This window comes from Oryzias latipes, chromosome 20 (genome assembly GCF_053564925.1).
Source record: "Oryzias latipes strain Hd-rR chromosome 20, Olatipes_Hd-rR_3.1".
Lineage (NCBI taxonomy): Eukaryota > Metazoa > Chordata > Actinopteri > Beloniformes > Adrianichthyidae > Oryzias > Oryzias latipes.
In genome coordinates, this window is record NC_136256.1 from 5,098,519 (window position 1) to 5,122,704 (window position 24,186).

The 24,186-nt window shown below is 43.4% G+C and overlaps 1 protein-coding gene across 1 annotated transcript; it reads left to right on the plus strand.

Moving 5' to 3' along the window:
* The first annotated feature begins 5,153 nt into the window (after positions 1–5,153).
* Positions 5,154–23,272, plus strand: rmc1 (regulator of MON1-CCZ1). Its single transcript, XM_004080816.5, has 22 exons — positions 5,154–5,208; positions 9,761–9,969; positions 10,959–11,035; positions 11,116–11,200; positions 11,666–11,722; positions 11,793–11,879; positions 13,152–13,292; positions 13,393–13,496; positions 13,572–13,661; positions 15,409–15,514; positions 15,587–15,695; positions 15,771–15,815; positions 15,886–15,939; positions 16,087–16,215; positions 18,173–18,279; positions 18,356–18,475; positions 20,137–20,214; positions 20,288–20,392; positions 21,456–21,524; positions 21,649–21,736; positions 21,804–21,941; positions 22,907–23,272. Exons 2-22 carry the CDS (start codon positions 9,871–9,873, stop codon positions 22,984–22,986), a joined length of 1,968 nt encoding a protein of 655 aa, XP_004080864.1. The 5' UTR covers positions 5,154–5,208; positions 9,761–9,870; the 3' UTR covers positions 22,987–23,272.
* Positions 23,273–24,186: the final 914 nt, after the last annotated feature.

Here is a 24,186-nt window from a genome sequence, read left to right on the forward strand (position 1 = left end):
AGTTTTTCCTTGTAACATAAGCTAGTTTTTCTTTGTAACATAAGCTAGTTTTTCTTTGTAACATAAGCTAGTTTTTCCTTGTAACATAAGCTAGTTTTTCCTTGTAACATAAGCTAGTTTTTCTTTGTAACATAAGCTAATTTTTCTTTGTAACATAAGCTAGTTTTTCTTTGTAACATAAACTAGTTTTTCTTTGTGACATAAGCTAGTTTTTCCTTGTTACATAAGCTAGTTTTTCTTTGTAACATAAGCTAGTTTTTCCTTGTAAAATAAGCTAGTTTTTCCTTGCAACATATGCCAAACTTCTATTGCTACCTGATCTAACGGCTACTAATCGATCCTTGCGTGCGTAAAAATCCATCTACTTCTGCAAAAGCGTCAGAATATGTTTTTGAATGTCAATAGCACAAATAAGCTCTCAAAGTGTTTCAAACTTAAATTTTTATATTGACAAAACAAAAAGACGTGTTAAGGATCAGGCCTGCACTATCCGTACTGTGCTTGTTCAATATGGGACCACAGGGCTGGGTCTACCCGATTCGGACTGCAAATCTTTTCTTCTTCCTATGTTTTGTTTGATGGTAGTTCACTAGTGTGCGAGGAAACAGAGACATTCACTGACACTTTATCAACTCCGTTAACGTAGACATGTCATTAATGGTTCATTTGGCTGCAAGAGCGGGTGCAGCAGCTCAAAGGGCATCTCCTCAGACAAAAATGCGCTCACTTTTCCCGTTGCCAACATAGCAAATAAACGTGATCTAAAAAGAGAGACGCTGTGTAGCTGTCATTTTATCACACATCGATGAGATTTTTATTGTCCACAATGACAATTTTTGATTATATTTTGTTGCATTTAGCTGATGTTCTTTTATTTTTCGGAGCTGTAATCCAGTCGGGGGAACCGTTCTGTTGTTTGGAAAAAGAAACATTTGTGTGATCATGGAGTTATCTGATGCTCAGACGGAATCGACAGTCGTGAAGGAGGCAGGACTGTTGGGAATTGCTACCGAGTTGATCTTTTTTTTACATTTACTTAATTTCTACTGTTTGTTAATGTACTGCAATTTTACAATCTTGGAACAACAAACATGAATTAATGAAGCTAATCTAATTCAATTTATATAGTTCATATTACCTGGCAACAAGAGGAAGTGACGTAGGATTTGTGCATGTGGGGACCAATGAGGCAGGCGTTACAGATCTTGTAGCCACACTTCCTTGGGACATATGCTAATCCCGCAATAAAACCAGAGGAGACCCCGAACTGAGATCTACAAAGGAATTTGGGTATCCATGATGACCCAAGAAAACAGGTCTACGGCATGAGTAATCACTCTTAAACACAGGCCCTTTTTGTGAGGCTTGAAGGTTACTTTCAGCCGGAGCTGTTCGGCAATCCCTAAAGTTATTTTCCTCTGATAGTTGTGGTGGATGTGGAAACTCACCCGAAGACCCCTGGTCCCACTGACACCAGGGTCCTGATTCTTTACCTGGTTGTGGTTCGCCACAGTGTCAATGTAGATGGAATGAAACTGAACAAGAGGGAGTTTGTTTGTTTCTTTCATTGTGTCACACACAGCGCTCTCAGGGAGAAGCAAGTCCTCTGACCAATATAAACTAAGGAACTCCTGCTGCTCCTCACTACACCATGTTTACCCAACAGACATTTTCAAACGTTTTCATTATTACTGCTTTTTTTTCTCCTCATGTCTTATTATTACTTCCTCCTGTTGGTTCTCTTTGTTTACCATGAAAAGTCTGTCATCATTCACACTGAACTGAACCGCACCAGAGTTCACCTGCAAGTGAAACAAGACCCTTTCCCACCTTCCCCATCATGAAGACCATCAGCATTGGCTTTACCAACCAGCTGGATTTAGTTTTAGCATTAAAGCATTAGCTCCTTTGTTTCCATTCTTTTGTCTGCAATTACTTTTTCACTGTTGACACAACTGATGTACTTCCAGCGGGTTCAAAGACAAAGAGTGTGTGTGATTATGGTGTCACCGGTGACATCTCTGGTGGTAAAGGGTCAATCATTGTCGGCTCTCTTGGTCATTTTGTGAGAGAAAACTTTGGTTCCATTTGCTGAAGTTTGCTGGTCTAAGTTTTCTCTGAAGAGCCACTGCGGAACATGAAAGGATGGTGATTAGTTCAGAGACAAACACACTCACACACATGTGCACACACAAAGACAGACAGACAGAGCTGGCAAAGCAGATAACATCATTACATCACTAATCCAATCACCGCTTTTCACTTCAACTGCCCACTTTTCAATTGAAATTAATCTGCTGAGGAAGCGCCGCCCCATCCTCCACACTCAAGCTGTTCCAGGAGGATTCACATCTCACTGTTTAGATTCAAATGAAACTGAATGAGGTTTCTGCAGCTCCCAGACCCGCTGCAGACGCCTGGGCCTGTGCTGCATCACTGGTGCTTCATCATTCTCCCCGGGTTTCTCTTCTCTGAGCAGGTAAACTTTTATTCAACTTTAAATGGAATGTTTGTGTCATATATTAGTTATGAAATTGCATGTGTCCATCCCATTGTTTATGGTTGGATTAGGGATGTTCTGGTCAAAGTGTGGATTCTAGCTCGTCTTTGTGAGAAAATGGACATAAAGGGACATTTGCTCCAAATATGTTCAAGCTCAAGTTTCTAACCTTCAGATTTCTCTGTTGCAGGTTAAACCCTGTCCTGTCTTCATTAGCCTTCAACCTTTTCCTTAAAAAAAAAAGGGCTCTGTCGAGTGCAGCGGCTCTCTGACACTGAAAAACAAAGGTTTTTGTAGGACAAACAGCCTTTAAGGTTGCAGCTTTAAAAAAAGTGCCTGAAATCAACTAGAACCCTAGAGAGCCCAAGAACAAGTCTCCTCTGGACCTGTAAAGTGAATTTGATGTTTTTTGGTTTATTCATTTTGGGATGTTGCAATTAACAGTTGTCAAAAAATTATAAAATAATAGAATGAAAATAGATATATTAACAAAACAAAAATAAACAAACAAACAGTAGCCAAATTTGACCCTGTGGGCTCTTCAGGGTTGATAACGGCTGGTATGGACCTACCTTGAATGTTTAACTTGTTTAGAGGCTTTCAGCTGATCGAGTGTTTATTTCCTGTGAGTGGAAACTCTGCACACATGTATGTATCTATGCCTTTGCTCTGCATTTACTGCATTTAGACATCTACAGATGACTAAAACTTGCATGGAGTTGATTTATTTTAGAACCTGCTGAATCCCTTTTGGTCATGGTATTGCTGGAGCCTATCCAGCCACAGCTGGTTGAAGGTGTACACACCCTGAACAGGTTGCCAGGCTGTTTCAGACACACACACTCCCCAATTAACCCACAAAGCATGTTTTTGGACTGTGGGAGGAAACCAGGGATCCTGGAAAACAGCCACACATGCACAGGGAGAACATGCAAACTGCACATGGAAAAGTCTCAGCAGGGATTTGAACCAGGGCCTTCTTGCTGTGAGTCAGGAGTGCTAACCACTACACCACTGTCTAGCCCTTCAATCAACTTACCTTTATTATTTTAATAAAGGTAAGTTTATTTTAAAATATCTTTATTATAGTTTTGTTTGAATTAGATTTTTTTAACCTTTGCTTTATTTGAACACAGTCAAACAAGCTTTACCATGATCTTGAGATGATTTAAATCTTGTTGTAATTTAACTACTTTTTGTTAATACCAACGTGAAATAAATACACTAAAATGTTAAAGTTTTTTTTTATCAAGTGAGTGTGTTCAACTAATTTAAACATGTGTAACTTTCTTATAATTCTCTGTCATTTATATTTTCTATTGAGCTTATTGTTTTGCATTTTGTGAAAAGCCATGACGTTAAGCTAAAATAGTAAAGTTGAGTTTCTCCTCCATCCCGGCCTGAAAGCTGGGGAGTGTGATGTTATTTATTGGACTGTAACCATGGAGCCGTTGCCAAGGAACGACCCATCGCCAACAAAAGGGTGGATTCATCCATTCATCCAGAGGAGAGCAACAGGAGAGGAGGAGGAGAGGCATCCCTGAGCCCGGCAGATCTGCAGAGTTTCAGTTAACAGGAGTTGACACAGTTGTTGTGGCTGAAACTTTACACACTCCACCTCCTCTTCCTCCCTCCTCCTCCTCCTCCTCTCTCTTCATTGGAGCGCTGTCGGGACAGGCAGGCAGGCAGTCACATGAAGCCAACACCTGTCGGCAGAGTGTGTCCTGGGGAGGTGGGGGTGGGGGGAGGGCTGCACATGCTGTTTCCCAGCCTGCTTCAAAAACACATGCTGTCCACCTCCAGCCAGTTCCTGCTGCAGGAAAGAGGCTGCAGTCGCAATAGGAGCAACAACACACCACGAGGAAGAGGAGGAGGAGGAGGAGGAGGATGGTGGTGGTGGAGCAGGCCGGGAGGGAGGAGGGGGAGAAAAACCGGTTTCCAATAGTGACGGATGATTTGTAGGTAACAGTTGTTTGCCTTGCAGCCTGAGGCCTGTTGAGGCTGCAGCAGCTCTGAGGCTGGGAGCTCAGACGGGTCCAAAAGGACCCGTCTGAGCTCCCAGCCTCAGAGCTGCTGCTGACCAGAGAGATGCGGCTTCACGGATGCAAACCTTCACCTGCAGCGTCGACCTGTTGGTTGTGGTTCTGCCTGAACTTTGTGCTCAGTTCCAGCCCCTCTGCAGCGCCCCCTGCTGCATGAAAACCGCAGAGGAACACCTGAACCACAAAAGTTCAGAAGACCCCAAAAGCATAACAGGACACTGAAACAAATGAAACAAATGAACTTTCCAGGGACGTGGAAAATGCCAAACAGCTAAAGGCAGTGAGAGAAAAGATGATCCGATTTCAGGACAAGAGGGAAAAACGGAGCTTCATACACGACCAGACTCAAAGCTCCAAACCGTCATGAACAAAGTCTGACAATGACGTCAACATTCAACGCGGATGATCAAAATAGCTTCAATGTAAATGAAGTGACAGACTGCAAAAAGGGAACCTTAAGAAAATAAAAAAGACTTGCAAGAAATAGAATCTTACCAATAAAGTTAAGGGGCTGGAAAACTCTTTAAAACCTGAAAAGTTTCAGGTTTCAACCTCCTGCATGTAGGGATCACTCAGCGACATCACATCCTGCAGCAGCAAAGAAATGAAGAATGTATTCAGTGTGATTAAAGGAACTGGTTTCACATCACTCCACTTTGTCTCCAGGTATGTCATCTAAATGAATGACTATTTTTAAATATGTATTTTGTGAAAATAATTTTATTGAATTTTCCCTTTTTATATAAATATTTGTTATAATTACAACTTATCTGCACATGTTTTTCATGCTTGATCTGCATGTTATGACCTTTGAAATACTGTTCTTGTCATCTATTTTCATGATCATTATGCGCTTCCTTTTTGTCCTGGGATTTATTGATACTTATGGGTTTACTAAAGACCTAAATTTGGTAGTAAAGTATAAATGACTGATCAGAAGTTAGGAACCAGATAGTATTTAGACAAAGAAAAGAAAATCTGAAAAAGTAAAGCAAAGCAGAGGTGGGATTATGTAGATTTGTTTCAATCGAATGAAAGCATTCTCACACATATTTAATAGTTTCTTTGTGTCGTGAACTAAATACAAACAGCTTACATGTTTAGTTATGATTAAGAGTAATATTTCATTTCATATTCGATCTGTGCCACATGAAAGGAAAAAATCGGAATTGGGTCACTTGAACCATGCAGTGGAAATGCGGCCTAAGTGAGGTTTGGTGCAGTGTGGTGCATGCTGTGGTTGTTATGTCAATGAGGGTCAGGTGTGTGGCATCCAGGAAGTACACGCTGGGGTTGCTGGGAGATGTAGTGCATTCAGTTCTCTGGAGATGGGTTCCACCGGTGACCAGAGGGGGAGACAGAGTTCTGACCTCTGACACTTGCAATATTTTTGTCTTTTTCTGGTTATTATTTAACAAAAGCATAAAATTAAATCTGTCTTTTGCCACTATGGCTTAGCTTGACCCAGAGATGTAATTTAGCATTTATCACAGTAGTTATTGTGGCATCCAGAAGACTGTAAACACCTGCTAATACCTTCTTTTGTCAGTTGACTCTCTGTCTTTTGCACTTCATGTCAGGTTTGTGGGTTTCTCATCTTCAGCTTTTCTGGACATCTTCACTCCATGTCGCCTGCAGAAAGTCTTATAAAGTTTTTTGGCTTTGGTTTCATGGCCTTCAGGGATTTGGCCTCTTCAGGGAGCAGCTGTCAGCGTTCACATGCATTTCAGCAGGAAGGGAAAATTCAGACACAATCCCAGTGTTTCCAGCAGAAAAGGGGTTTCCTGCAGGACTGCTTCAGCTCATGTCTGCTGCTTCAACGCAGAAAGGGAGGTGTTCTGTAGGTACATTAGTTTCTGCAGCAAAGCAGCTTGACTCTAAACCCTCCCATTGTTGGAGAGCCTGTTTGTTGCTTTTATGCCCTTTTCATTGTTCTATGTTGGACGAAGAGGCTTAATGAAGAGCAAATGTAGCCTGATGATGCTCAGCCCGTCCACAGAAACACGCTTCCACTATGCTGCAAGTGTCAATCTAAATGACAGCAATGAATAAAAAACCACTTTATAAGACAAAAGCCTATAAATGAGACAAATCCATCTGCAGCTTTTCCTGCTCTAGACCCATTCAGGTTTAGGTTTTGCCTTTTTGTTTTGAACAACCTGAACTTGAATTCCTCTGCTTTATTCCTCACAAACGCTGCTGTAGCACCACATCCATCTTGTTTCGCTTTCTGCTGCTCCATGAGACGTTGATGGAAAATTTCTTTGTGAGTGTGTGAATGACTGATGCGGAGCTGTAATTTGTTTGCAGGGAGTCTGGATTCTTCAGATGACAAACAGACGTGACGGGGTTAAAGTTGGGTTTGACTCCACCTTCAGGAATGTGCTGTGACGGCAAAGGTCCTCCCAAAAAGACAGGACCAAATACGTGTGCGCGCTCGCATGTGTGTGTGTGTGTCCTTCTGTGTGTGTGTGTGACCTGGACCAACCAGTTTGTGATGCTGATGCATCAGATCCTCCTGCTGTGATGTCAGATCACCTGTCAGGCGCGTTCATACTTGCAGGGACCGTCAGGTTGGCACAAACCTTTGAAAAAGTTTGGTTTGTTCTCCAGAAACAGACTTCAACAGAGAAGATGTTGACAGTTTGAGCTCAGTAATCCTTCCCTGATGACACAAAACAAGTCAAAATGTTAAACACATTTATGCTAAAGAGGAGAAATAGTCAGGCGAAATATGTTTTTCTTTTGCAGCTTTATGTCATCATTATATCATTTATAACATATAACATCATTTTTTAGAAATTCCAATGAACTACGTAATAAAAAAAAAATGCCAGTCACAAAAGTTTGTCAAAGAAGCTGTTGAAGGCTCTTTCTCCCCCTGCTGGTGGATGTTGTGAACTGCAGACGTTTCCAGGCCAACGTCACAGAGAGGAAGGATGCTCTTGGAATTAGTTTAACAATCATTTTGTGGCCCAGTTCAGCATTTTTATGCCATCTTAATTCTTTGTTCTATGTTCGTTTTTTCTCTTAAAATGTCTATAATTCATAACATTTAGAATATTTTTGAGCAGACTTAATTTTTTATTAAATTGATGTTAAAAATGACTTATTTTATGTTTCTTTGTTTCTTCTTTTTCAGGGTAAAATAAAGTCAATATCTTCCATTAAATGATCATTGTAAAATAAAAAAATGTAAAAAATAGTAAAATAGAAGCAGTCCATTTTAAATGCCGGCTCTCCTTCATTTTCACTCAGCAAAATGTTGAACTCTGAAGGAAAAATGTCAGGATAAAACAAAACGAAAACAAAAGCATCTTGGTGAAAAGTATTTTCTTTCATTTTAAACTGTAATAAAAAAAACAGTTTGGTCTCAGAAATAATTATTCATTTAGAACAGGTGAAAAACTGTATTTTTCCACCAAGTATCCTAAAATAAATACAAACATTTCTGTGAAAGCTTAAACTGGTAATCATTGTCTTCATCCTCTGATTAAATTAAGATCAAATTTCATAAAATTTTCTGTTTTACCAAAAGCAAAAGACAGTCATTTCAAATTAATGAAGAGAACGGCTGCAGCTTTTGTTTAAATGACATTGAGACCGTGGATCATTAATTTTTTAATTGTGGAGTCAAGAAAACATTTTGGGAAGAGTTTTGCTTTTGGTATTCATCCAAAAGTGCAATTCCAGTTCATTTAGATGTAAAAAATGGTTTATTCAGGGTGGTAATATCTATTTGACCAGAAATTATTGTTGTTAATGTCCTGATATTGCAAGGAAAGTATTATATTCGAAAAAATACATTTTTGAAGACCAAACCACTTTTAATTACTTTTCATAAAGAGCTCTGTTTTTATTTTCAGTCACTCAATTATATGAAAAAGAAGAATGGCTTTAATTACTTGGCTTTGTTAAGAAATATAAACTTAATAAGAACCCTTAACAAGTATTAAACTATAGGGATGGTAAATGTTCTTTTCTTCTATTTGTGTGCGTGTGTGTGTGTGTGTGTGTTATGTCTATTCTTTTACTTTTATGTTCTAATTATATTTTATGTTAGGCAATGGTGATTGTTAATGCTGCTTATGTAGATATTATTGTTCTATATATGACAACTCAATTCTTCATAAACTTTTTTGGGAAAAAGTCCTCTGAAATTTAAAATTGGCCCAACCTAATAATAGAAATAACGTACTGAGTCTACTGTCTGACCGTCTGGCTCTAAAATATTATCAACAAATAATTTGTTTATTGTTTTTTTTTAATTCCAACCTTTCTCCAACCTAAATATTAACTTTATTTTGCCACAGAATCCCTGTCATAGTCTGAAACAGAAATGAAGCTTAAAGTGCCTGAAAAACAAAATCTGTCATTCCTTATTTAAACTAGAAATATTTTGACCAACTGAACCATTTGATGCTGAGATAAATAATTCAATCAATAAATAATATTAAATGTAAATTGATCTGAAAAATTAGCACAGCAGCACCAACATATTTAACGTTTTTAGTCTGAAGAAATAGATAAAAACATTGGGCAGATTTTTTTTCTAAATGATGATTGTTTATTTATGATCTCATAAAGTACAGCTGTCAAAATGTCTACAGTAGTTGATAAAGAAAGCTGAGTAATCTAAAGGCACGAGATGATCCTGGTGTTGCACAATAGGCAGCTCTCCACGTGCGCGTTTCTCCTCGCAGCCTGAGCCCACTACCCCTCCCCTCTCCTGTCACACGAGACAGGAGCAGCTGCAGGGACGGCAGTTCACAGTTTCAGGCTGTTACAAACTCTGTCATATAACAGATAATAGGAAACCAATAGAGGCGCACATTTTTTCCAAGCACTGAGCCGCTGTCACCACCGCCCCCTTGAATTTGTGCCCCCCCCCCCAATTGCCTGTATTACCTGTGCCTAAAACAGCCACTACTGCGCGCCCCCCTGGCATCGCGCCGCCTCACTACTTGAGAAGCACTGCATTAACATGAATAAAACTTCCTGCCTGGTTGTTTTAAAACAAAACTACAAATTGTAAGACCAGAAAAAATGTTGGTGAATTTTGTTAATAGCACTATGTGGGAGTCAAGCGAATTGTAACTTTTGTATCTTAAGGTACACACAGGATCAGTTTTAGTCCAAAATGAAATGTAGTTTGATTTTTGCTGTTATGGATCAGACACACTTTTCATTAAGCTCCGCACGTGCTCTTGTTTTGAAGGTCAAAGCGGAAGCCACGTGGCATCTCCCGGAAGATCTGTGGTTCGCTTTGGGCTTTGGTGGTGAACTGAGTGAACAGCTGCAGCTACACCGAGCCTCAGGTGTGTGAGGATGGCGGAGGAGCATTACCTGGAGCTGAGCGAGAACCCGGTGCAGTTTGAGCATGCGTCCAGCGTCAACAACGTTTTCTTTGACGAGGCTAACAAACAGGTGAGCTAACAGGCTAGCATAACATAGATGCGCCTAGGCTAGCATACGAAGAAGCTACGCGGCTGTCAGGTTTTTCTGAGGAACTTTTAACCGGCTAACAGTGTTTTTCCAGACACTTTCAGATTTATAAAAGTAGCTTGAAGGAAAAAAACGTGGTTGGCTTCATAATGAATATCAATCAATTACGTCACATTAAACAATCTTGAGCTGGAAACGCGGTTTGTTAGATCAATTACGTCACAAAATCTAGTTGAGCTGAAAATAGTCATAAAAATTTAGTGACACTAGTCACTACTAGCAGTATACTGTAGAGCAGGGCTGGTATAGCTGAATTTTAAATTGATTTATTTTCATACATAGAATAATCAATAGTCAAATGATTGTTAGAATGTTAGACATGATCAAAGACACTGAAGTTTGCTTTAGAATCTTTATCTGAAAAGCTTCACAGAAACTCCTCAAACTGAAATCCAAATTTGAGTAAAGTTAAAAAATGGTACAAAACTATGATGTATACGTCTATCTGTCCTGTCAGCATCCAGACAGTTACAGTAGTCACTTCACAGAAAAAGATTCACGTGGTTTAGTTGTTTTTCAGGAATGTTATAAAGGCTAGTCTCTGTTTGTTTTGTGGGAAAACCCGAGTTCTGCTGCATTCTGACTCCCAGCAGTCTGTGATCATTACAGTGAAGTCATTAGTAGTTAATGAACAGAATAGATCACTGAAAAAGTAAAGAAAGCTGCTGAAACAATGGAAAGCAAAAACACTTTTGTTTAATGAATTCTCAACAAATATGGACTGGAATGAGACTTGTACTCTGTTGGTTGTGCAGCTGTAGATGCAGGAATGTCTCGTTTCCTGCTGGATGAATCCTGTAGAAGTGTTAGGGTTTAGAGGAGGTTCTGTCTTCATGTTTGCTGGAAGATGAAACGTCATGTTTGAGTCCTTCTGACTTCCACTCTTCTCCCGTCTCGTCGTCCTCCTGCAGGTGTTTGCGGTGCGCTCAGGTGGAGCCACAGGTGTGGTGGTCAAAGGCCCGGATGACAAGAGCAGCGTCGCCTTTAGGTGTGTCCCCTCCTTAAGAAACTTCAGCTTGATGAAAACTTGACCTTAACTGAAAACACTGTGTGTGCGTTGATGCACAGGATGGATGATAAGGGTGAGGTGAAGTGCATCAAGTTCTCCATTGGTAACAAGATCTTGGCTGTGCAGAGAACATCCAAGTCTGTGGTGAGTTTGGGGAGTTTCTCTTTGACACACACACTCACACACACACCCACACACACACACACACACACACACAACATGCACAAAGTGAGTATATTTGCACTACTGCTCTTGTGCATCAGGCTTCCAGAGTATTGATGATGAAGATGTGAATTTCTCAGGAACTACTGCCGCTCTGTCCTAGAAAACGACACAGGTTTTTGGATTTTGGCTAAAAATGTCATAATGATAATTAAAAGACCACTGGAAATGCTTTGACGATAGATTGTTCTGCTGGAAAACAGACGGTCAGGATAATAAGACCGAGGTTCTGCTGAACAGCTGATCAAGGCTTTGGAGGAAGAAACGTCAAATCTTTCCTTTTCAGTGGTTTCCAGCGTGTTTCTGTTTCTTGTGTCTTAGAATCGGTTTTAGTTCAAAACCCAGAAATCCTCTTACGGCTTCTGTAACTGCAGCTTCTGTTTGCAGGACTTCATCAACTTCATCCCGGATTATCCGCACACAGAGTTCACTCAGGAGTGTAAGGTGAGTGCGGCGGCTCCCCGAGAGTCTGCTGCAGGTGGAGGCGCCTCCTGACGTCTCTGCCGCTCCACAGACCAGGAACGCCAGCATCCTGGGCTTCTGCTGGACCAGCTGGAACGAGATCGTCTTCATCACGGACCAGGGAGTGGAGTTCTACCAGGTGACCCTCTTCTCCTCAGAGAGTTGAGGGAATCTTGGAACAACTGAATTTTCTGTCATTGAAATCAGTTTGTATAAATGGTTGATGTGGCTTCTGGTGAGACGCTTGTGTGTGAGCGCGGGTGAACTAACCGGCTCAGAGAATCAGGGCTTCTCAGAGAGCCTGGCGGCAGGACGAAAAACAACAACAAAGAAAGAAATAAAGGGATGCAGTAAAAACTGCTGAACATCAACAAGGACACCAGGGGGCGCTAAAGAGATTTATATTCTATCCTGACAGCAAAATGACTGGCAGAACTTTGCTAAAGGCAGCTGAAAGCGTCACCATCCACCCAGAAAAGTCTTTTTGCTGCAGCACTCACACTCATGGAGCACATAGGAACAACAGCGGCATTCATTATAATGATAGATTGGATTTAGTTGCTTATCCTGTTCCTGCTGTTCCTCCAACAGCGCAGCTGTTCCTGTTGGAGGAACAGCAGGAACAGCTGCCCTGTAGATCACTGCATGTTAGAACCCTCGCAGCAACAGGGAGAGGAAGGGGAGGCGCGTTGCTGAACGCCAACGGTCCCGCCCACAACTCAGAGGTGAATTTCTAATGAACTAGTCCTAGAAAGTCCTAGAAAACAACACAGGTTTTTTGATTTAGCCTAAAAATGGAATCATCAGAACGAAAAGACTAGTGGGAACATTTCTACAATAGATTAAGAGATGGTCAGAGTGGGACTTTGAAGCTAAAATGCGGAGTACCATTTGGATTTGATCCGGTGCTCAGCTAGTATTTTGAAAAGGTTCTGGTGGTTCAGAAAAGTCAGAACAATTTCTTCCTTAGACATCTCAGAGTGATGAAGCAGAGAGCACTGAATGTGGCTGAGATGCTTATTTCTCACAGTCTGCAGCGCCTCTGTTTTCACATACATCTCACCGCTCGTCGCCACCACAGCGGTCTTTTCCTGAGGCTCATGCACCTCATTTTAACCCATCAGGTCACTTTTGAGTGAAGCTCCGCCCACCCATACATCCTTACCCATTCTTATAAAGGCCTGCCCAGAAACACTGGAAAATGATTGACTAAAATACTTTGGTTCCAATACCAACTTTTGTTTTGGTACCCATCCCTACCTCTGACTGTCCTTTCAGTTGGGTCTGAATTCTTTCATCTCTGACAGAGAGGCTCCTCCTTTTCCCGCCGCGGCACACATCCCGCCCAGGAAACCAGGATGAGCGGATCGGACTGAGTTTAAGGGTTCTACCTGTTTGTTCTGCCGCTCAGGTGTTTCCTGACAAACGGAACCTGAAGCTGCTGAAGAGTCAGAGCATCAATGTGAACTGGTACCAGTACTGTCCAGAAACGGCCGTCATCCTGTTGTCCACCACAGTGCAGGGGAACGTGCTGCAGCCGCTGGCCTTCAAGGTGTGCTCCTCACCTGTGCTTCTGCTGTCACCCGAGTCCCTCGTGTTTCTAGTTCTCCTTGGAATGGTTGTCATGACGAAGCTGCTGCCCATCTTTCCAGAACGGAAATGTGTCCAAGATGTCAAAGTTTGAGATTGAGCTGCCGGTCATCCCCAAACCCGCCAAGCTGAGCCTGTCGGAGCGAGATGTTGCCATGGCGACCATGTGAGGCCCACACCGCCTCTGTCTGCCGTCATGCGGAGAGGCACAATTGTATGAACGCTGTTTGTGTTTGTGCAGTTACGGTCAGCTGTATGTCATGTACCTGAAGCATCACTCCAGGACGGCCAACAGTCCCGGCGCCGAGGTGGTTCTGTACCATTTACCCAGGTGAACACTCCTCCATGTCTGGGTCTCACTCCCTCGTTTATCGCTGCAGATATGATCTAAAAATTACCCATGATCGGAAAAGTGTGTGAAGTAGCGTGTTTTAAGGCTGTAAAACGCCTCATTGCCCGTTTGATCCTCGTTCTCTCACACAGACATGAACACTTTCACACTTTTCTCTCTTGTTTAAACTCTCAGTTAAAAGTTCAAACCTTCATAGAAAAAGTCCAGCATTATTGAAAACAAACATCTGATCACGATCCAAGACTTACACATTTTGTACAGCACAGAGGAGATGGATGGACATGTTCAACAGCCAATCAGAACACAGAGCTCTGTTTCTAGAAAACCCAAAAAAAACAAAAGCAAAATAGCCCAGAATAAAATCACAGCGAGACCACAAAAGGTGGACCACATTACACGAGGGAGCCCTGTGTATTATATGTGCACGTGTGATTGTGCACATTTGATTGTTCATGTGTAATTTTGTGTGATTGTGCATGTTTGATCTTGTAAGTGGGATAGTGTGCTTTTGATTGTGCATGTTTAACCGTGCACGTGTGATCGTGTGTGTGCATGTTTGATTTTGCACGTTTAATTGTGCACGTGTGTGATGGAGCGTGTGTGACATGTTTATGTGTGATGGAGCGTGTGTGTCCGTGTGTGAAGTGTGTTTGGCGTGTGTGATGGAGCATGTATAACGTGTGCGTCTGTATTTGTGCACGTGTGATTCAGCCTGTGTGAAGCGTGTTTGACGTGTTATGTAGTGTGTGTGATGTAGCGTGTGTGTTGGTGAATGTGTGATGTAGCGTGTGTGTTGGTGCATGTGTGATGGAGCGTGTGTGTTGGTGCGTGTGGGATGAAGCGTGTGTGTTGGTGCGGGTGTGATGGAGCGTGTGTGATGGAGCGTGTGTGATGAAGCGTGTGTGTTGGAGCGTGTGTGTTGGAGCGTGTGTGTTGGAGCGTGTGTGTTGGTGCACATGTGACGTGTGTGATGGAGCGTGTGTGTTGGTGCGTGTGTGATGGAGCGGGTGTGTTGGTGCGTGTGTGATGAAGCGTGTGTGTTGGTGCATGTGTGATGGAGCGTGTGTGTTGGTGCGTGTGGGATGAAGCGTGTGTGTTGGTGCGGGTGTGATGGAGCGTGTGTGTTGGTGCATGTGTGATGGAGCGTGTGTGATGAAGCGTGTGTGTTGGAGCGTGTGTGTTGGTGCATGTGTGTTGAAGCGTGTGTGTTGGTGCACATGTGACGTGTGTGATGTAGCATGTGTGATGTAGCGTGTGTGTTGGTGCATGTGTGACGTGTGCGTGTGTGATGTAGCGTGTGTGTTGGTGCACATGTGACGTGTGTGATGGAGCGTGTGTGATGGAGCATGTGTGGTGGCGCACATGTGACGTGTGATGTAGCGTGTGTGTTGGTGCATGTGTGACGTGTGCGTGTGTGATGTAGCGTGTGTGTTGGTGCATATGTGATGGAGCGTGTGTGTTGGTGCACGTGTGTGATGGAGCATGTGTGTGACGTGTTACGTAGCGTGTGTGTTGGTGCACGGGTGACGTGTGCGTGTGTGATGGAGCGTGTTTGTTTGTGCATATGTGATGGAGCGTTTGTGTAAGTGCACGTGTGTGATGGAGCACGTGTGTGACATGTTATGTAGCGTGTGTGTTGGTGCACGTGTGTGATGGAGCATGTGTGTGACGTGTTATGTAGCGTGTGTGTTGCTGCACGTGTGACGTGTGCGTGTCGTGGCTGCAGGGAGGGTCCGTGTAAGAAGAGTCACGTGCTGAAGCTGAACACCACGGGGAAGTTTGCTCTGAACATCGTGGATAACCTGGTGGTGGTTCATCACCAGAGCTCTCAGGTGAGCGAGCGCCTGCCCCGCCTCTTACCTGTGATGTCATTCGTGAACCGACCACATGCGTGTCGCCGTCAGACGTCGCTGATCTTCGACATCCGACTGAAGGAGCCGGACTGCTCGGTCAACACCCAGCAGCCGGTGCTGCCGGCCCGCTCCATCCACCCGTACAGGATCCCTCTGTCAGGTGTGGCCTCTCACCTGTGTGGGTTTGGCGAGCCAGCGCCGTGCACGCCCCCTGACCTCTGATGTTTGTGTCCAGGCTCGGCGGTTGTCCCCTCACAGCCTCCGGTGCCGTGTCAGCTCTGTATCCTTGAACCCGTCTGGGTCTGGCTCTGCACATTCGCTGGTGCTCGTTTTCCTTAGCCCCGCCCCAGACTCCTCCTCCTGGAGCGTCTTTCAGCCTGACATCATCATCAGCGCCAGTGAGGGTGAGCATGTGACAAAACTGTCTTCATTCCTTTCCTCTTTTCCTTCACAAAGATGGGAGGATTCTGGAAATCAGGAGAAAAAGATTCATCAGCTTGACCAGCAGGAGGCGCTGTTGTGACGGTTCTGCTTGTGTGTGTCTGCATCAGGTTACCTGTGGTACCTGCAGGTGAAGCTTCCTCCAACCGTCAAGCTGCTGCAGGACAAAGGGAAGCTGATGGACTTCCTGCTGCGGCGAAGAGACTGCAAGATGGTGATCCTGTCCGTGTGCTCCCAGAGTGAGTCTGAGGGGGGGCAGAGACGGGTGGCTTCGAGGTTGGTGGGGGTGAAGGCTGGTTGGTTGTTTCATGAAACTTTAAGGCTCCAGCAGCCTCTCCTCTTCTAAAAACCTGCATCTGATCATTCTGAGGTCCAACAAACGAATGCTTAAGCTCCTCCTCCTGCCTCAGACAGAGCAGATCTCCTGCAGCTCCTCTCCATTGCAGATGTTCTTCTGTTTCAGACGTTCCTGTTTGTCAAAAAGTACATTTGAAGATAAAAATATCAGTTTCAAAGTGTCAGGATGCAGTGAAAAAGTTCCGTATCCAAACTTTTGTGCTTATATTTATGAAGAAGCTGAGGAATGATCAGCCGTGCTCCTCACCTTGATCTGTGCTCATTGTTCCTGTTAGGCTTCAGCACCACTGTGACTGAAGAAAGTCCTGCTCTGAACGCAGCTGTTCCACCTCCATACAGCAGGTGGCAGTATACACTCCACTGATGGCTTTAACATCAGGGCGCTTGTTGATGTTCTTGTGGCATTTTTCTGATGATGGAAAACAAAGATTTGGAAAATTAAACTTAAAAATGCATTTCTAAGTATTTCTTTATTCAAATGGTTGTCAATCAGGAGCAGATGGAAAAAAAACGTAGTTTGAAAAAGATCGTATTTGTAAAGTAGAGAATATTGTGGGCGGGTCACAGGCTTCCTGCTCTGCTCCATTCTGATGCGTCCACAAATAGATCCTCGCATCGGCGATTCTACACGGAATCAATCCCCAGGCCAGGGAGCCCCCCAACCCCATTAGAGTCAAAACTGGATTTTGTTTGTCCGTGTCAACTTGATGTTAATATATAATGCATCGATCTCTACCTCTGAGAGAAAAAAAAATCAGCTCATGGTTGCTGGTTTCAATCCTATGATTGACACATTTCTAGTTAAGGTTTTGTCACCGTAGAGGTTTAGTAAATCTTAAAAATTCATCTTTCAAACTTCCTACACATGTATTCCAGTGTCTAGTTATAGAACCCAACATGATGGAAAGAAATAAAAAATATACTTCATACATGCAGAAAAAAATGAACCCACTTAAACGGAAAATCTCCATGTAACTGGTTTAAAGGAAATGTTGAAAATGTTTATTGAAAATGTTTAGGCTCCCACCATTATTAAAGTAATGACTAATCTGAAGTTATTTGCCCTGTTAGCACCTTATGGCAGCGGCAGCAGCAGCATCATCCTGTATAACCATCACAGCTTATTCAACATCTAATGATTCAATAAAAGCTCAGTGTAACAGCAGACACACGAGCCATGACGGGCTAAGGGTTACCACTAATGTTACAAGGAAAGGTAGAGTTTTAAAAGAAAAAGCATAAAAATAACCAATGATGTCTGTTGCAACATTGAGGCCTACTTTCGTTTTACTCACCGACCACATCGTTGTGCCAGGACTAGCAAACCTGCACTAGAAAGTTAGCACTAGAAAACACTAGCCGTGCAAATCTGACGCCTCCTTTGAATTGGCGCCCTGGACAACTGCCCCTACTGCCCGTTCCTAAAACTGCTGCTGGATCCACGTACGTCTTTTTCCTCGTCTGAGCTGGCATCTGGCCCTCAGCACAGAACCGAGCTCAAAAGGTCACGGCCGCCTGGTGTGAGTGAACCGTACCCAGCATCTTCTGCTCGTTCTCACATCTGGAGCTGTTTGTGGGTTCAGTTTGCTGAACGTCCTCCGTCCATGAGGTGGTGTGTTCAGACCTCAGACCAACTGGACCAAGCTTTTGTTGCAACCGGGATGAAGATCGGCTTCTGCCACAGAACTCACTCCTGCCCCCCACCCCAAACATCAGCTCCAGAATATTCCTGCGTCCTTCACAGAACTCTGTTCGGTTCTGTTCTGGCAGTGAAATGAGCTGAAATGAGTCCTCCCATCCTAGAAACATCAGCTGAAGTGTCTGTTTCTGCTGTTTCAGTTCTGGAGGGCAGCGAGAAGGCGGAGCTTCCTGTGGTGGCGACTGTCTTCGACAAACTCAACCAGGTGTACAAAGAGTACCTGGAGGCGGAGCAGAGCTACGCGGCGGTGAGGGCAGAGACGGGCACGCTCAGGGCCAAACGCCAACATCTCGCTCATGAAGCGGACCTCTCTGTGTCTGCAGGCCGTGGAGTCGGGCCCCAGTCGAGGTGCCGCCACCCAGAAACGGCCGGTCAGGACTCAGGCGGTCATTGACCAATCAGACATGTACACCCATGTGCTGTCATCGTTCTCTGAGAGGAAGGTACACAAACCAGAGTCTAAACACGAGCGGCGCCACACAGACGCCAGTTCAGTAGGGAACAGGGTTTAGTTTCTCTGTTAAACTCAGTCGCAGAGCAGCCTCAGCCCAAATGTCATCTAGACCACCACGACGCACCGCCACGACGCACCGCCACGACGCACCGCCACGACGCACCGCCACGACGCACCGCCACTACGCACCGCCACTACGCACCGCCACTACACAGCCCTGGTGTAGGTACCATAACCATCCGGCCTGCAACAACCGTTCGGGGTCCTTTGACTAGTGCTGACGTCACATTTTGTGATTGGCTGTCCGTTGGTCCGATGACGTGTCCGATAGGGATTGGTCTGGACAAATTACGACACCACCATAGAAGAAGATACGCGGTCGGTTGTAAACAAACAAAGCTCTGACACAGAGCGAGATTATCTTCTAAACGTGCTTTTAGTATTGTCATGATTATTATTAAGTGCTTTTGCAGTGGAATGGACTGCAGTCCGAACCCTTCTCCGGACCGCACACCGTAACAAAGCACCTTCCCTGCCTGCGAGGATCCAGCTGCTCTGATCAGAGACGCGGTTCGCTTGTGTGGAGCAGCCGGATCATCTTTTTACTAAGTGGGTTATGGCAAAATCTCTCTATAAACACTAAGAATGTCAGACACAACTTTCCTTCTGTGTTACAAAAGGAAATGTGAAATGACGGTATGTAGAGCCCGAGCAGATCTCCACGCTACATAGTTTGTCCAATTGGGGCTACCGTAGTGTGACGTTATCCTCAGTCGAAAGGACCCCGAAAGGTTATTGCAGGTTATGGTACCTACACCGTTACACACCGCTACCACACACGTACCATTATAAAATCATTTCAAAATAAGATAAATTGATATTGAAAGATACCATCTGGATTGAGTCATGGTAGGTTTATTTTAATATAAAATAAAAACCACCAAGTACATCACAGCAGAAAACATGTGATGTCAGCAAAAACATATCAGTCCATCATTCCAGTCCAATGTGTGGAAACACTTTAAATTTAGCAAAGTCCTGTGACCATCAAGTGTCTAGAATGTTCTAAGAATGTTCCCTTTGGATTCTTAGGCTGTGGAAAAACAACAGTGGTGAACTTTAGGAAACTAACATGTGAATGGATTTGACATTCATTCTAGTTTACTTGGTCGTTTGGACACAGATTTAATTTCCACTTGATGATCTGGAAGAAATCCAAGAATCTGGAGAACTTCACTGTTCAGTAGCAGGAATTTCTGTCTGAGTCTCACTGCTGGAAGTTTTGGATAAAGATGATCTGAATCCATTTGAGGTCAGTCAATCGGATCGATCAGAAGAAACCAAAATCAACAATGAATCATATCAACAACCACAAGTTATGATGTGAATCGATTCATTATTAAAAATGTATCGTTACCCCCCCTAGTTCGAAGATATCTGGGAGGGACTGTATAGTGTAGGCCGCCCCCTAGTGGCTGGTTGATGAACTGAGCTGGATAAACTAACCGTGTTTAAAGCAGCTTTAGTCTGGAACAAAGACAACAAAAGACTAAACATCTTCCACTTGGACCAAAACCTTCAGTTCTGTTCTGTAGGAAGCTGATCAGAACCAGGTTCTGTTCTTTTCTAACACACTGGTGTTTCCTGCAGGGCGTGTCCCATAAATTCATCATTGCTGTGCTGATGGAGTACATCCGCTCCTTGAACCAGTACCAGATCACGGTCCAGGTAAGGCTGAGGCTTTGGGCTCTACGGTTCCTGTGGGCGCTGCTCTGTAATGACTCCTCCCACTTCCTGTCAGCATTACCTGTACGAGCTGGTCATCAAGACGCTGGTCCAGCACAACCTCTTCTACATGCTGCACCAGTTCCTGCAGTACCACGTCCTCAACGACTCCAAGCCGCTGGTGGGTTCACGACCCGCCCTCACCGTTCACAGACCCGTTTGGGGTCCCAGCAGACATCAAGCAAAAGACCTTTTCCTTTTTCACAAACTTACTCTTAAATTCAAAAAGTAAACGTTTATTTTTATAGCAAATTCCTCAGAATCACCGAGAGCTTCACAACAGTGACATCAGGAAATGAGAACAAACCTCTCATTCATGGAAAACAAAGATTCTCAGGAAAAGACGCTTTATTACCAACAAAAAGATCTTCTGAATCAAAGCAATCTGTATTTTAAAAACAGAGTTGATCAAAGGGGCGGAGCCATCCAAGGATGAGGGTCATCGGCTTGAAAGGCCAGAACTCCTCTGCTTTATAGCGAGTTTTGGGAATAGTTAGAAGTTTTTGGTTTGCAGACCTCAAAGGATGAGATAAAGAGCAAGGGGTTCAAAGGTCATCAATGTGTGCAGGTGTTTTTCTGTGCAAGGCTCTGAAAAATAGACAAATATGAAATCCATTCTAAAAATAGACCAAAAGAGGACAGTAGAGGAGTTGTAACAACTTTGCCTTGCAGCAAAAAGATTAGTTGAAGTTTTTTTTTTTTTAACTTCAACTTTTTCAACCAAGTTAGCCTGAAAGACCCAGAAAATCCAACCTCTTTCCATTGCTACGGTTAAATATTATGAACATGATCATGAATGTAGGTGAAATATTTTAACAGGATAAATAAAAATGTTTGAGATTACAGGAGAAAAATAGTCTTAAAGCTGCTGTCAAAAATGACATTTGCTCCTGAGGTGAACTTTCTGAAAAAGAATCTAGCTCTAAAATAAAAAAACTACAGGAAAAGTCCCAAACTGTTTTCCAAAACTCTTCTGTCTTTACAGCTTTGTTAGCATAAAACTTTTCTGAGCCTTTGTTATGTTTTCCAGTAAAAATCGGTTTCATGATGTTGTTATGCTGCAGAACAATCGGACCCGCCTCCTCAGGACAATTCTTCTGTGAGCGCCACGGATCCAGAAGCGCTCTGGATCAGGAGCTCCTGAACGGCTTCCTGCTGACGCTCTTTCTGTTTGCTGCTCTCAGGCCTGCCTGCTGCTGTCTCTGGAGGGAACCTATCCACCGGCCCACCAGCTGTCTCTGGACATGCTGAAGGTAACAGATACACACACACACACACACATACACACATACGCGCACATGCACTCGCACGCACGCACAGAAGGAGTGTCTGCAGAGGAAACCTCAGTGAGACAGGCCTTGGTCACCGTGTTTGCAGCGTCTTTCCACGGCCAACGATGAGATCGTGGAGGTTCTGCTGTCCAAGCAGCAGGTTCTTGGAGCCCTCCGGTTCATCCGCAGCGTCGGTGAGTTCTCCTCTGCAGAACTGAAACAGGTCTGGTGTTCCGGGTCTGATGTGCGTGTGTCAACCAGGAGCCCACGACAATGTGTCGGCCCGGAAGTTTCTGGATGCGGCCCGGCAGACAGGAGACCAGATGCTGTTCTACACCGTGTTCCGGTCCTTCCAGCAGCGGAACCAGCGACTTCGAGGAAGCCCCGCCTTTAACCCAGGTACATTTTAGGCTAATTTTACAAACCAATCAAAATGAAGCAGAGGTGACCTTCATCTTACAGATGTGACTAAAAAGACATAAAACTTTCAGCTCAGAGGAAAAACGGAACCACAAAAATCCTAATTAGTTCTGGTTCTGGTCTGAGTCCATTCTTCCACCTAAAGCTTAGCTCTTTAGGAACGGTCACTCTTCCCAAACACAAGATAACAAAAATGTCTTAAATCACTGAAGACCTAGAGAAACTTGAAACATAAAATGTAGTAACCACATTTCATTTTCTACTTTTACATATACAGCATATATATATATATATATATACATATACATACATACATACATACATACATACATACATACATACATACATACATACATACATACATACATACATACATACATACATACATACATACATACATACATACATACATACATACATACATACATACATACATACATACATACATACATACATACATACATACATACATACATACATACATACATACATACATACATAAATATCTTACATGTACAACCAAGACCTATGGGATCAATAAAGTATTTCTGATTCTGATACAACACTATAAAGTTCAGAGTTCTGTATTTGACCCACAAGAAGGATGTGCAGGTTAACGGCAGAGCTCTAAGAACAGAACCCTGAGGAACTCCCCTCACACAGAGAAGGTGAAATGTATTGATATAAATGGTTGTACTTGGACAGCCCTTTACTACTATTGAAGGCCCAAAGTGCTTTACAGTGACAGTCTGTTTCATCCGTTCACACACACTCCGCCGTCTAACACTGCAGCCAACCGATAACCACCAGGACCAATACGGGTTCAGCATTTAATATGTCACGATATGTGTTCTGCTTTATGGCAACAATAGAAAAGGATGTAAAAGCGGTCCTGTTTGACTCTGGGTCAGTGTGCTGTGACGGACGGACGGGCTGTGTTTCAGGAGAGCACTGTGAGGAGCACGTGACCCACTTCAAGCAGCTGTTTGGGGAGCAGGCGATGATGAAGGCCTCCACCGTGTGAAGCTTCAGCGCCTGGAGGTCTCTGAGGCTCCGCCCCCTCCCAAACAACAAACCTGTTCTGTTGGTTTCAGCAGAATCTGTCCAGCTGAAGTCTCCTGGAAGATGGGTCTGCAAGCCCCGCCCACCAGTGGTGACATCACAGACAAGTGCACTGATACGATGAAGATGGTTCTGTTGGTCCAAAGTGTTGATTTTGTAAAATAAAGAGATGTTTTTTTAATGAACTGCTTTCAGAAACTGCAAACACAAACTTCCTGATTAAATGATTAAATCTCTTCCTTAAGAAATGGTGAAAATTTCTTGAACTGATGTTCACCTGAGTCCGCCGACAGTGGAAGGAAAAAGTATTGGATCCTTTTGCTGATTTAGCAGTTTTGTCTACTTCAAAAGAAATGGTCGTTCGAGTTCATTTGAACATTGAACCTCTCTACCTTTATCATGGTAGGGAGAAAACATCAATGCAAGGGTGAGGTCATCTAAGAGGGTTACGAAGACACGTGCAGAACCACCTGAAGTTTGTCAAAGAGCATCTTCATGATTTAGAGAATGATTGGGAGAATTTGCTGTGGTTAGATGAGACCAAAACTGAGCTCTTTAGCATCAACTCAACCCATTATGTTTTGAGGAAGAGAAATGCTGCCTATGACCGCAAGAACACCCTCCCTCACTGTCAAGCATGGAGGTGGAAGCATTATGCTTTAGGGGTTTTTTCCGCACAGGGCTACTTCGCTGTGTGGATGGGAGGATGGGCGGAGCCATGTACCAGATACATGTGGGGACCTCCTTTCATCCACCAGGCTGTACATTGGTCATGGATGTGTCTTCCAACGGGAAGTTTACCAAAAACAGCCAAAGAACAGGAAGATAATCAAGGTCATGGAGTGGTCCAGCCAGTCTCTGGACCTCAGTCCAGAAAACCTCTGGAAAGAGCTGAAGCTCAGTTTCCAAGTAACAGCCACCAAATCTGGATGATTCAGAAATCCTTTGGAAAGAAGAGTGGACGGGAATTCATCCTGATATGAGCAAAAATCTGCTCATCATAACAAGCCACTAATAAGGGTTCTGCCACATAAATTTCTTTATTTAATAAGAATCTCATTTTTGATAATTTTTCATAATAATTTTAGTAATATTTTTAATTATCTAATAAAAATGTAATTTGTGATGTCCTTTATATTGATGTTATATTATATCGATTATT

Excerpts from the sequence above, each read along its gene's own strand:
- rmc1 (XM_004080816.5), top strand. The coding sequence starts at position 9,871 with ATGGCGGAGGAGCATTACCTGGAGCTGAGCGAGAACCCGGTGCAGTTT. Across the intron at positions 11,723-11,792 it reads AGTTCACTCAGGAGTGTAAG|ACCAGGAACGCCAGCATCCT; the intron begins GTGAGTGCGGCG and ends GCCGCTCCACAG. Across the intron at positions 18,476-20,136 it reads CATCGTTCTCTGAGAGGAAG|GGCGTGTCCCATAAATTCAT; the intron begins GTACACAAACCA and ends TGTTTCCTGCAG.